Source organism: Neomonachus schauinslandi, chromosome 7, assembly GCF_002201575.2.
Source record: "Neomonachus schauinslandi chromosome 7, ASM220157v2, whole genome shotgun sequence".
Lineage (NCBI taxonomy): Eukaryota > Metazoa > Chordata > Mammalia > Carnivora > Phocidae > Neomonachus > Neomonachus schauinslandi.
This window is the reverse complement of record NC_058409.1, coordinates 24452102-24463961: the sequence shown is the minus strand read 5'-3', so window position 1 is coordinate 24463961 and position 11860 is coordinate 24452102. Positions and strand designations below refer to the sequence as shown.

General features: G+C 48.7%; 2 protein-coding genes across 2 annotated transcripts; one reads left to right on the top strand and one right to left on the bottom strand.

Moving 5' to 3' along the window:
• Positions 1 to 4699: 4699 nt before the first annotated feature.
• On the bottom strand, positions 4700 to 5963 carry LOC110591028 (cytochrome b-c1 complex subunit 8). Its single transcript, XM_021701922.1, has 3 exons — positions 5873 to 5963; positions 5558 to 5725; positions 4700 to 4905 (listed from the first exon to the last, which is right to left on the bottom strand). The coding sequence occupies exons 2-3, from the start codon at positions 5709 to 5711 to the stop codon at positions 4811 to 4813; spliced, it is 249 nt and encodes an 82-aa protein (XP_021557597.1). The 5' UTR covers positions 5712 to 5725; positions 5873 to 5963; the 3' UTR covers positions 4700 to 4810.
• Positions 5964 to 8110: 2147 nt separating this feature from the next.
• Positions 8111 to 10866, top strand: GDF9 (growth differentiation factor 9). The gene is made up of 2 exons (XM_021701992.1): positions 8111 to 8507; positions 9675 to 10866. The coding sequence occupies exons 1-2, from the start codon at positions 8111 to 8113 to the stop codon at positions 10637 to 10639; spliced, it is 1362 nt and encodes a 453-aa protein (XP_021557667.1). The 3' UTR covers positions 10640 to 10866.
• Positions 10867 to 11860: the final 994 nt, after the last annotated feature.

Here is an 11860-nt window from a genome sequence, read left to right as displayed (position 1 = left end):
GCTGAGATATCGCTAAAGCCCAAAACATCCATCAACTTAAGCAGAACTGCAAATTGCTAGAACAAGAAAGGGCATGTACCTAAGTCGCGAGGTGGTGTGGCTACTCATTAAATGATTTGGGGGAAAGGTGTAACTTTTGAGTAAGATTTATAGGACTCCAGATCTTCCTATGACTGGGAAGGGTGAGCCAACAAGACAAAGGTAACAAGATTATTTCTCTGACTGGTGTCTCCGTAAAAACGTGGCTGATACCTCTTCCCAAGGCCCTTACCATCGTCGGAGGTCGGATATTTGGTTTGAACCTGTCTGTTCCGCGAGGTAAAGCGGAGGAGATGAGGCACAGCTGAAGGTAGAACAGGACGGTTGCCAGTCCTCTCGTCGGGAGAAGACGGTGGTGAGGTGGGCCTAGGAACTGGGACAGGGGGAGAGGGGGGTGTGACTCCACAGATCTGTCTGTCCTGGTTCTGGGCCATTAAGGACCATAGAGCCGAGCCCAGAGGGAGACATGGCTGCTTGCATGTTAGGAACATGGAGAAGCAGACTAGTCAGGTGCTCCTTCCCTTTACCCCTGAGCTGGGATGTTGAATCACCCCCACGTAGGGGCTTAACTAGGAACCTTTGTGGGGTGGGGAAGAAACTATGTGATGACCTAGTGAACATTGGGTAAGAACACAAACCCGATTAGATAAGCTAGAGACTGAACAACGTGATGTCCTAGAGACAGTTGGGTCTGGTGTGGCCTCAGTGCCAGCCTGCTCTTAAGAGAGGGATATGCCAAATGGGATTTGGAAACTTCTAGTTCCAAACATGGGTACTTTCTCCTAATCCTCCATATCTACCTTCCTGTGCTCCAAGCAAAATCAAATTAGCCTTTTGTGTTAATATATAGCCAGTACCCTAGCCAAGGAAAGGGCCTGAGGCTCCAGTGTGCCTAGGGGAAAATGTACCATTCGTCATCATGAATGGGACAACACTGCAGAAGCCTTTGGGGTTTGAGCCTCTATCTTGTGTGCCACCCTCCTCCCAGAAGGAAAAACCTGTTAGTTACTGCCCATGGAAGGAACCACTGTTAGGAAAAATATTTCTTTCGTTGTTGTTGTTAGAGGCAGAGGGAGAAGCAGGCTCTCCGCCGAGCAGGGAGCCCGATGTGGGGCTCCATCCCAGGACCCTGGGATCATGACCTGAGCCGAAGGCAGACGTTTAACCGACTGAGCCACCCACCCAGGCATCTCAGGAAAAGTATTTCAACATATGTCTACGTTACCTTCGTCATTGTTTTAAATCAACCATGGAGCAAAAGTCAAAGTTTTTTTTTTTTAATTTTTTTTTTTAAGATTTTATTTATTTGCGAGAGAGAGAATGAGAGACAGAGAGCATGAGAGGGAGGAGGGTCAGAGGGAGAAGCAGACTCCCTGCTGAGCAGGGAGCCCGATGCGGGACTCGATCCCGGGACTCCAGGATCATGACCTGAGCCGAAGGCAGTCGCTTAACCAACTGAGCCACCCAGGTACCCAAAAGTCCCAAGTTTTAAAAGCGAAGTGGCATGCAGACGGCATCAGCTGAGGGGGACAACAGTCGTCCACAGCCATCCCACGGCCCTCGAATAGTTGTGAAATCCTATTCCTGAAATTAATAAATGTAAAAAATTTGTGAGTTCTCTACAGCCAAGTCTTTTGCTGAATGAGTAAACACACAACTACAATGCCTTCCTCCAGCAGAAAGGTCTGAGCAGCCTTTACTCATTTCCGCCATAAAGAGAACGCCTGGCCGGGAGGCAGGAGCAGGGGGTCTAGGGTAGCTGACCACAGCCCGGCCCCTTCCCTTGGAGCTTTAGTCTCTTGTTCTCCCAATGAGATGGGAGTAGATCTGAGGCCTCTCAGCCGCTGACATTTGGGGGTTCAAATGATTAATTTACAGGAAGAAAATGAGAAGCTTGTTTGAGAGCTTCTAGCTTGGTAACTCTACTACAAGTCCCAGGGACTTTCTGCCGATGAGCTACGTGCACAGGATGCAATGGGAGAAAGAGGGTGTAGCCACACGAGCAGTTGGAAACACATTCCAGGGGGAGAGGAGACCATGAAGGCCCGGAAGTAACTGGAGACTTTTTTGCTGTCCCTGAGCAGGACGTGCCTAATAAAAAATGAAAGACTCTGAAATGGAAAAACTTCCAGGTAAAACTTCAAGGGTCAAAGTGTATTTGCTTTTCTGCCGGCTGTACCTGGCACCAGATAGGCCTGCGTCTCCGGGACTTGGTTGGCAAACCGGAGTTCACTTTGCCACACTGTACAGCGCAGAGATAAAAGCCCTGGTCGGGGCAGGGCCCTGCTGAGGAGAAGGGCCAAGTGAGTAAGTGGCTGTGCCCCGGAAGCAGATGAAGGCGCCACACCCAGGGCTGGAGGCTCCACGTGGATGGTCACAGGCAGTGGGGCCCGCCGCAGTGGTCCCTTTCTTCCTTGAGAGACTTCACCCCAGTTTTTCTTTTCTTTGTGGACTTCGGCAGATAGAATGGTCCCTAAAATCATCCCAGATCCCCTATCACTTACAGGAGCACTGAGCTAGACAGCTCACCACGTTCCAGCCCCCCACCTACCTCAGCACCCTGCTACACAGGGCTCCCTGCCCCCCAGCTTAGAGGTCAGCCCTTTGGTGCGAGACAGCCTGACGGCAGACTTCGTAATTTTCTACAAAGGCGGAAGCTCAGCAGGTAAAGGGGCTTGCTTACAGCGGGGTCTTCTCAGAGCACTCCTGGGATAAAAAGGATGCAGACGAGACGCGGTGCCTGGTCGGAGCTGAGAAAGGGTACATTTGCTTTTGAGCTGTTATCTCCAAGGAAGTCAAGGAACCAGGAAGAAATAAAGTCTTGGGGTAAAATGAAGCCAAGAAGATGGGAGAGGGTAGCCATCTCCCCGAAGCTCGGGGCTAGTCAGAGGGAGAGACCGATGAATGGCCTGTCAAGACAGTGGTTCTGCCCTGGTGCCCGAACCTGTTGAAACTATGCAGTCAATTAAGCATGTGCCTTCGGCTCAGGTCACGATCCCGGAGTCCCAGGATCGAGCCCCACATCGGGGCTCCCTGCTCAGCGGGGAGTCTGCTTCTTCCTCTGACCCTCCCCACCCCCTCAAGCTCTCAAATAAAATCTTAAAAAAAAGGAAAAACTATGTGGCGTGAAGGATGGGTGGTGCATTCCCATCTTCAGGTCCACAGCTTCATCAAATTCTCAACAGCCTATGCCCCAAACATGCAGCAAACCCTCGGAACAAATACAGACGAAGAGCCCAGGAAAACTGGGCTCCACCATGTTGGGTGAGGCAGGAGTTTCCATCGTACAGGTGTCCTTTGTTAAGCTTGCCAGACTCCTACAGATCACTCATTCCACCATTCCCACAACCCTGTGGTTTTGTATTAACACATCATCTTACCGACAAAGCGGTCAAAGCTCAGGAACGCAGGTTTCTTCCTTGTATCATACAGTGAAGCAGCACAGGTTAAAGAGTATGGGGCCTAAGTTCACCAGACTCAGAGGTTCTTTATCCTGCCTCCCAATCAATACAATTTATATTACCATTTGTTTGTTTTGAAGTATTTTAACTTCAGTTCCTAACAGACAAGAATAATCATTAGAATAAGAAAAAAAAACAACCAGAAACTGAACCACACTGTGAAAGTTGCTGCTCTAGACAAGCAGCAAGTGTCTTTAGAAGTGAGGAAGTTTCTGGAAATGGAGCAGGGAACCAGAAGCATAACACTACCAACACCTACCTCTACCATCTCCTGGTGAAGGAAAAAAGGCACCTTTCTACTAAAAAAGATAATTCAAGGGGCGCCTGGGTGGCTCAGTTGTTGAGCGTCTGCCTTCGGCTCAGGTCATGATCCCAGGGTCCTGGGATCGAGCCCCGCATCGGGCTCCCTGCTCCACGGGAAGCCTGCTTCTCCCTCTCCCACTCCCCCTGCTTGTGGTTCCCTCTCTCGCTGTCTCTCTGTCAAATAAATAAATTAAAAAATCTTTAAAAAAAAAAAAGATAATTCAAAGGCTCTAAAACAGGGGTAAACTTTTCAATAAAGGGCCAGAGAGTAAATATTTTAAGCATTATGGGCCATATGTGATTAAAGCCCACCACTGGCAACCTGGTAGACACAGGCAGTTTAGCTCTAGAGGCCAAGGGGTGACCTCACCCCCTCCTTTTATAGCTGACTTCCTTCCCCTCAGGCTAAGGAAGGCCTGTCTTAGCAGGGAAAGGCAGTCTAGGAAAGCTTTAGGAGCAAAAACTTTAGTGCCAGACTCCACCATTCATTAGCTGTGTCATTTTGGTCAAGTTACTCTCACTGTGCTCCTGGGTCCTCATCTGCAAAATGAATGCAATACTACTACTTACTTCAAAGGTAGTTCTGCAGTTTACAAGTACTTATTTGTGTAAAGGGCTAAATACCTGACACACAGTAATTATAATATAGTTACCAGATCTTATTATTATGGGAGGAACCAAGCCCACAGTTCATGCCACCCACCACTCATCAGCTGCAGGAGTAACTGCCGCTAATTTCTTATACGTTAGAGAACAAGCACTGAGCCCAGATCCTTCACCAAACTCGCAGACTAGCCAAACTGTTCAGGACTCATGCTAGGAAGGGGAGTTCATGAACTTGAGCATCAGCAGTCACACCAAGGACTTGCTCACAAAAATGCAAAATCACAACAGTGCAATCCATAAGAAGTTTATTACGTCTTCAAGTCTTCAAGACACTACAGTGTAGACTCCTCTCCCAGAGAAGGATCCTTCAGACACTGGGAACCACTATCCAGATGAATGGCTCATTTGTCATTTTCATAGGCAGCTGGATTCTTCCTCTTGGATTTCTCAAATTCCTGGGTCCCCCATGTGTAGACAAGGTAAAATCCTACAAACGCTTTAAAAATCAAAAGTGAGAGTAAGCATCGAGCCCACGGAAGACCCCAGGGTCCCAGGCTTCTTTTCTGACTCACTGCAGGCTCTGCCCTACTGTCTCTAGTTTCCAAGAAGCCACTTTTAAACCAGACGATCAAAGGTTACATCATACACCCATTTTGCAGGTGACCAAAAGAAAGGGCCATCCCAGGAAAATCTGTCACCAAACCTTCCCTCTCTCTCCCCAGTTGCACATTTTTTTTTTACATGTTAGAGATAAGTGAGACATAATTCAGTAACATATACTTCACCATTTAACACGCCAGTGCACACTTCTGTGGGGTTTTTTTTGTTTGTTTTTTTGCCAATTCACAATGCCGTCCTGCTATCATCACTATCTGGGGCATATCTCACACGTAACAGTTCATCGCTACGAAGTGGGTAAAGATGACCTCGGAGGGAGACGCTGGAATCACACAAGTGACCTTGGGCCGGTCGTTTGTGACTCAGTTTGCTCCCCTGTAAGATGGGGAAGATACACTAGCGCAAGGGCTTTCACGAACACTGAAGCATGAGAAACCGTGTGTGTGGCAAGTAGAGGGAGCTCCCTGAGGGGCCCGCTGTCACTCGGCGTCTGACGGAGTCCGGCCCCCCAACCGGGCCAAGGCACTCACGGGGCACGACGCGAAGCACGCACGCCCGCGCGCGGCGCAGCACGTTGGGGATGCCCTTGCTGAAGTAGTGCGGGAAGGCGCGCTGCTCGAAGGGCGACAAGCTGTAGGTGATCACATGCCGCATCCGGGTCAGATTCCCAAACTCGCGGCCCATGGTGGCGGCGGCGCCTGCAAGACCGAGGGTGGACGGGCGCTTGCCTCAGTCCCGGGACGCGCCGCCCCCGACCCGAGACGCCCTCCCCGGAGCTCCTCATCCTTCCGGGCCCAGGCGGCGCCCCCACCCTCCCAGGGACCCCCACGACCGCGCGACCGGACCTCACTCCCGCGCGGGGTCCACCTCGCTCTCCACAGTCGCGGGAACCAGCGGCCTCCGCCCGTCACTTCCGCTGGGTTTGGACGCTGGTCCGGGAGGCCGTGAAGTCACTTCCGGGGAATACCATTTCCGGCCGTCTCCAGGGGGAGGCGCCGTTGCTCCCCCTTCTGCGGGGAAGTGCCCTGGCCGGGGGAGGGAGGGGCGGGGCCAAGCGCGGGACTCCCCGCCGGAACGGGCTTTGCGGCCGGGGGGGCGCCCCGCGAGGCCTTCACGCCACCCCTCAGCCTCCTGTCACCGCGGGGAGGGGCCGGCGCCGAGGGGCGCAGAGAGGTGTAGGGAAGGGCCAGCCGGCGAGGGCCTGTGGAGGGCGCCCAGAGGCCGGAGGAGGGGCCGCCGCATGCGGCCTTCGACGCTCCGGTCCGAGCGCTAAAGGGGTCGGTTCTTTTCAGAACATCAGCGACCCCGGTACCAGGATCAGAGACGTGCATCTGGGGCTTCTCTCGGCCGCCGCGGTCCGAGAGTCCACGGCCGGGGCTTAGACTGTCCCCGGGGAGAATAAAAACGTTTCCTCAAGTTGCGCCCCAGGAGGAGTCCCCAAGGAATGGGCAAAGAGTTGCTAACCGGCCGGGGGTGGCGGTAGGAGGGACGAGGCCACCTCCGCAGCCGCGGGCTTGCCACCACCTGCCCCCCAGGTCTGGCCGGGGGCGCGCTGCGCAGCCGGGTAGGTCCCGCCGCCCTCGCTTCCCCACTGCCCCGCGGGCGTTCTCGGCGTTTCCGAAAGCACTTTCTGCGGAAGGCTGCTGCGGGCCTGGCCTTTCTGCCTGAAGCAGAGCGTCTGTAAATGTTTTGTTCGTGGAATTGCCGGCCATATGTGATGTCGGAGTAAGCTGTCGTTCAACAGTTGGCGTGTGTTTTATGGAACCCTGCCTCCTAGCCAGGGGCCAGGGAGTCTTGGCAGGCAATGAACTTGAAATTTGCAAGCATACCTCGGTTTCATCAAGCTAGGTACTGCACCGACTGCTTTTGAATCTCGTACCATGAGTGGGGGTTGACTTCCTTCCAGCATGGTCTGTTCGCGGGTGCACTGGAGATGCCCTCATTTCAGGCTTTCATGGCGCACCTTTGTCTCGTTTTCCTAAAACATCATCTCTAGCCTTGCCTCAGCTCCAAGAACTTAAGTCCTTATACCAAGAACAAAAACACCCTAGCAAATTAAATTAAAAATTAAAATTAAAAAAAAAAAACCCTGCAAACATCTCCAAACCTTTCAACCAAAATATATATAGATGAATGTGCAGACCAAAGGATCAAGATATTATATTTAAAAATGAGTAAGGGCGCCTGGGTGGGTCAGTCGTTAGGCGTCTGCCTTCAGGTCGGGTCAGAATCCCAGGGTCCTGGGATTGAGCCCCGCATCAGGCTCCCTGCTCTGTGGGAAGCCTGCTTCTCCCTCTCCCAGTCCCCCTGCTTGTGTTCCCTCTCTCGCTGTGTCTCTGTCAAATAAATAAATAAATAAAATCTTTAAAAAATAAATAAAAATGAGTCAAGGTTAAAGGTGATGTCCTTTTTAAAGCATATTTCAGTATTCCAAGTACATATTCCATAGGAAGCTCCCTGAGAACTGGGCAACCGAACAGTTCTCTGCTCTCTGGAATTTCAATGCCAATTGTGACTTTTTCTCACTCCCAAATCAACATGCAGTAAGTAATTATTCTAAGCACCTGGAAGTGGGAGCGGTGATGAGGATGGAGAGGAAGAGTGAACCCAATACACTGCATATCAACAGATCTTATCATCATGAGTAGCTTTCCCACTTGCTTTGGAAGGTTCAGCAAGCACCTAAGGAACGTTTTAAGAATCCTAATCTCAAAAAAATGGGTGGTTTTAAGATCATTTCTCAATTCTCTTGGCCTTTCAGCTTGCATAACTAGTCCATTGGCCTAACAGTAACCTAAGAGGTTTTAAATAAATGCCTCTTCAAAAGGGAGAGGGGAAAAAGGGGGAGAGGAAAGCTAAATAACCAGATGCATCTGTATCTAATGAGGACAAATTGGATAAATGGGACGTTATCAGCTGATAAAAATTATCTTCAGCTAGGCATCCTTGAGGTCTGATTACAGAAGTGACCCTAGCCTACCCACACACCTAAAATTTATTTAAGAGATTGACCCAGGCTCTTCCTGGCTTTTAGCAAGAAGACTGGTAGGGGGAAATGTATCCCTTGCTAGTTCTTTCAGGCCATGGCGCTTCTTAGCAACTTCTTCCTTTGGTTTTTCTGCTTTTCCTGGCTGTGTTTCCCTATTAGCCTTGGTTCTCAGGCTTCTAGAGGAGAACCTCAAACTGCAGCTGGTGCTGAGTTGGAATCTGAGGCTGAGCCTTGGTCTTTGTTGCGGCCTCTAGATGGAAGAGACAGATCTGGCTTCCTTTCTCCTCTTTTCAAGGTTCTGTATGATGGGCAAGGTGGCACTCCGAGGCTGCAGCCAGACTCCAGAGCTTTGCGCTACATGAAGAGGCTCTATAAGGCGTATGCTACCAAGGAGGGGATCCCTAAATCCAACAGAAGTCCTCTCTACAACACTGTTCGGCTCTTCACATCCTGTGCCCGGCACAAGCAGGCTCCTGGGGACCAGGCAACCGGTGTGTAGGAGCAGATTGGTTGATGGGTGGTGGGAAGCTGATAGACCTGTCTGTGTTTCAGTTACAGAATGGAGCTGGGCCTTGCTCTTTGAATTACTCTTTATTTTGCATGATACTCAGTATCCACACTGAAACAAATCTGGTACTGGACCTTACTGTTTCTTTCTAATGCACTCATGGATTAACGTGGGCTCATAGGGTAAAGTTCAGAGCTACAAGAGACTTAATGGCTCTAAAGACTGAGCAGAGTGTTGCTGGAGGTCAGAATCTTGTCCAAAGTCACAAAATCAAGACTGGAAACCTGGTATTTTGACCTCTGTTTGCTTATGATTCCCATTCTATTCGTGCTGACCTGGAAATGTGTCTGAAACGCCTCCTAGCTACTGGTGTATTGTGTTAAATAGGATGTTTTTCCCTTGTTTGTTGCTTTCTGTGAGAGGCCGACTGAAGACCGCATTTGGAACAGTAGGTCCTCCCAACAACAAAGTGTTAGTCATCAATCTGACCCAGCACCTTGGAGCCCTATGTGTGTGAGAGAAAGGAGCGGTGCTTTAAAAAACAAACAAACAAACAAACAACCTAGGTTCACTAGCTCACGACCCAAACCATTCTAACCCAACGGGTCAGCTGTGGCTGTTTAAAACCTTTCCTTCTTCCTTGAGGTCTTATTTTATGAGATTGGTTTTAAAGCTTCCATTTGTCATCAATCTCAAGTGTTCCAAATTAGACCATTAAGATCTTTATTGACTCTGTTCATTAGGGCTTAGAAAGTGTTTTTAACAAGGTGGTAAGCGTATTTATTACAGTTATCTCTCCAGAGACTATCCAAGAGGAAAAATAGTATTTACTAGCTTCTTCTATGTTTGCAGTCATTTACTGAGATTGGGAAACTAGAGGTTGGGAAATGTAATGATTCTCCGTTGTTTTTATTCACCACGAAAGCTGTTCAGAATTTCTGGTGATAAAATAGCCAGTTGTACTCACTGGCAGTTAATTATGGTACCTATCCCCAGTATTTTCTCTAAAACCACCCCCCACCCTTTTTAAGGCTGGAGGAAGTGGGGAAAGAGAAGGGAGAAAATGCATTATGAAGGATAAATGCCTTGATCTGACTTGCTATTATGTTTTTGTATTAAAGCACTACTGGTGGGTTGTTTTTCTTCTCAGGATCTGTTCCATCAGTGGACCTGCTGTTTAACCTGGATCGTGTTACTGCCGTTGAAAACTTACTGAAGTCAGTCTTGCTATACACTTTCAGCAACTCCATTTCTTTTCCCTCTGCTGTTAAATGTGTGTGCAACCTGGTGATCAAAGAGCCCGAGTCTTCTAGCAGGACCTCCCATAGAGCTCCGTCCTCATTTACCTTTAACTTACAGTTTGAATTGAAAAAGAAATACACATGGTTTGAAGTTGATGTGACCACTCTTCTTCAGCCTCTAGTGGCCTCCAACAAGAAAAGTATTCACATGTCTGTAAATTTTACCTGCGTGAGAGACCAGGGGCAGGATCCTTCAGCTCAGGACAGGCCATTTAACGTGACCCTCCAGGTGCCCCCCTCACTGCTTTTATATCTGAATGACACAAGCGCTCAGGCTTATCATGGGTGGTGTTCCCTTCGCTATAAACGGAGACCTTCACGGAGTGCCGACCAGAACAGGGGTCTGTCCGTCTGCCCCCAGGGAGAAGGGTCGGCTGAGGGTGTAAGATCTCCTCGTCACCGGAGAGGTCAGGAAACCATCAGCTTGCCATTGAACAAGCCTCAGGCTCCAGCTTCTTTGAATCTGAGTGAATACTTCAAACAGTTTCTTTTTCCCCAACATGAGTGTGAACTCCATGACTTCAGGCTGAGCTTCAGCCAGCTGAAGTGGGACAACTGGATCGTGGCCCCGCCCAGATACAACCCTCGATACTGTAAAGGGGACTGTCCAAGGGCAGTTGGACATCGGTATGGCTCGCCAGTTCACACCATGGTGCAGAACATCATCCACGAGAAGCTCGACTCCTCGGTGCCAAGACCATCGTGTGTGCCTGCTAAATACAGCCCTCTCAGTGTTTTGACCATCGAGCCAGATGGCTCAATTGCTTACAAAGAATATGAAGACATGATAGCCACTAAGTGCACCTGTCGTTAATGTCGGGTTCTCTAAACTAAAACCTTGAGCCTCTTCAGCAAGGGAAATACTGTGTGCCTCTCTGTGCCTTCAAGGGAGAGCTCGGTGTCGAATGGCTATAATGGGCTATGTGTTGTGTACGGAGGTGCCTGTGTAGATTCTGTGACATCCATCAGTGTAAAGTGGTAACATCTGCCTTTATTTTCAAATGTAAATGAAATTAATTTGGAGGGCTTCAAACTTTTTTCCCTGAGCGATTTTATTTTTCTTTTCATTGGGAGTCTGGTTTTTCACGTAAGAAAAAAATCTTAACATAAATCTTGGATGGAATTGCAGCTCTGAATACAGTTCAGAGTGCTATAGTTTTATTTAATGGAAGAATAAATCCCTCTAGTGGCATAAATTTACCATGTGTGTGCTTTTTTTTTTTTTTTTAAAGGATTGCTCTTAAATGGTCTTTGGGGGGAGAGAAGTATTATAATCTATAAGCTAGTCTTGGCTTAACTTTTTAGTTAAGAGAAGTTAGCTTTTCTACCTAAAGCCTGGTGAAGGACATTTACTGGGACTGGAAGCACGTAACCTGTGGTATTAGTGTGATGGGTGCACCGTATGCTAATTCAGCTCTTCGGGTGGCATGGGTAAATAGAGTGACTCACATCAAACAGTATAACATTTGTCCCATTTATCTAACGGAAATTGCCTTGCAGATTTTTACAAGAAAATGCAATGTTCAAGATTTTTAGAATATTTTCTCCTCTATGTATTTAAAACCTCTGACCCTATGGAAGGAAGTCAGGGAACATTTTTTCCTCTTTTCGTTTTTGTTTGTTTTTGCAGATTTCCGTCAGCTCCCATCGCTCTGCCCCCACAAATTTTTTCCAGGTGGATTTGGGAGTGTTGCCATCAAACGAACCTGGCAGTGATTAGGTTACATTACAGAACAGGCCTGGTTTGGGTAGCAGGGCTTATATGTGAGTTTTCAATAAATGCTACCTTGGGAGAGCCCTAGAGGTACGGGGTTAGGACTAATGTAGGGATGCCTGTTTCAACGTTTCTAACACCCTAATCTACAAATCAAAGTAACTCCTAAATGTGAGATGTACTTTTCATTTTTTTTTTTCTTAGTTTTATTTACTTGAGTAAACTCCACCCAACGTGGGGCTTGAACTCAGAACTGCGAGATGTAGAGTCTCTTGCTCTTCGAAATGAGCCAGCCAGGCACCCTGTACTCCTCATTCTTTT

Excerpts from the sequence above, each read along its gene's own strand:
- LOC110591028 (XM_021701922.1), bottom strand. The coding sequence starts at position 5,711 with ATGGGCCGCGAGTTTGGGAATCTGACCCGGATGCGGCATGTGATCACC. Across the intron at positions 4,906-5,557 it reads CGTGCTTCGCGTCGTGCCCC|CGTTTGTAGGATTTTACCTT; the intron begins GTGAGTGCCTTG and ends TGATTTTTAAAG.
- GDF9 (XM_021701992.1), top strand. The coding sequence starts at position 8,111 with ATGGCGCTTCTTAGCAACTTCTTCCTTTGGTTTTTCTGCTTTTCCTGG. Across the intron at positions 8,508-9,674 it reads TCCTGGGGACCAGGCAACCG|GATCTGTTCCATCAGTGGAC; the intron begins GTGTGTAGGAGC and ends TTTTCTTCTCAG.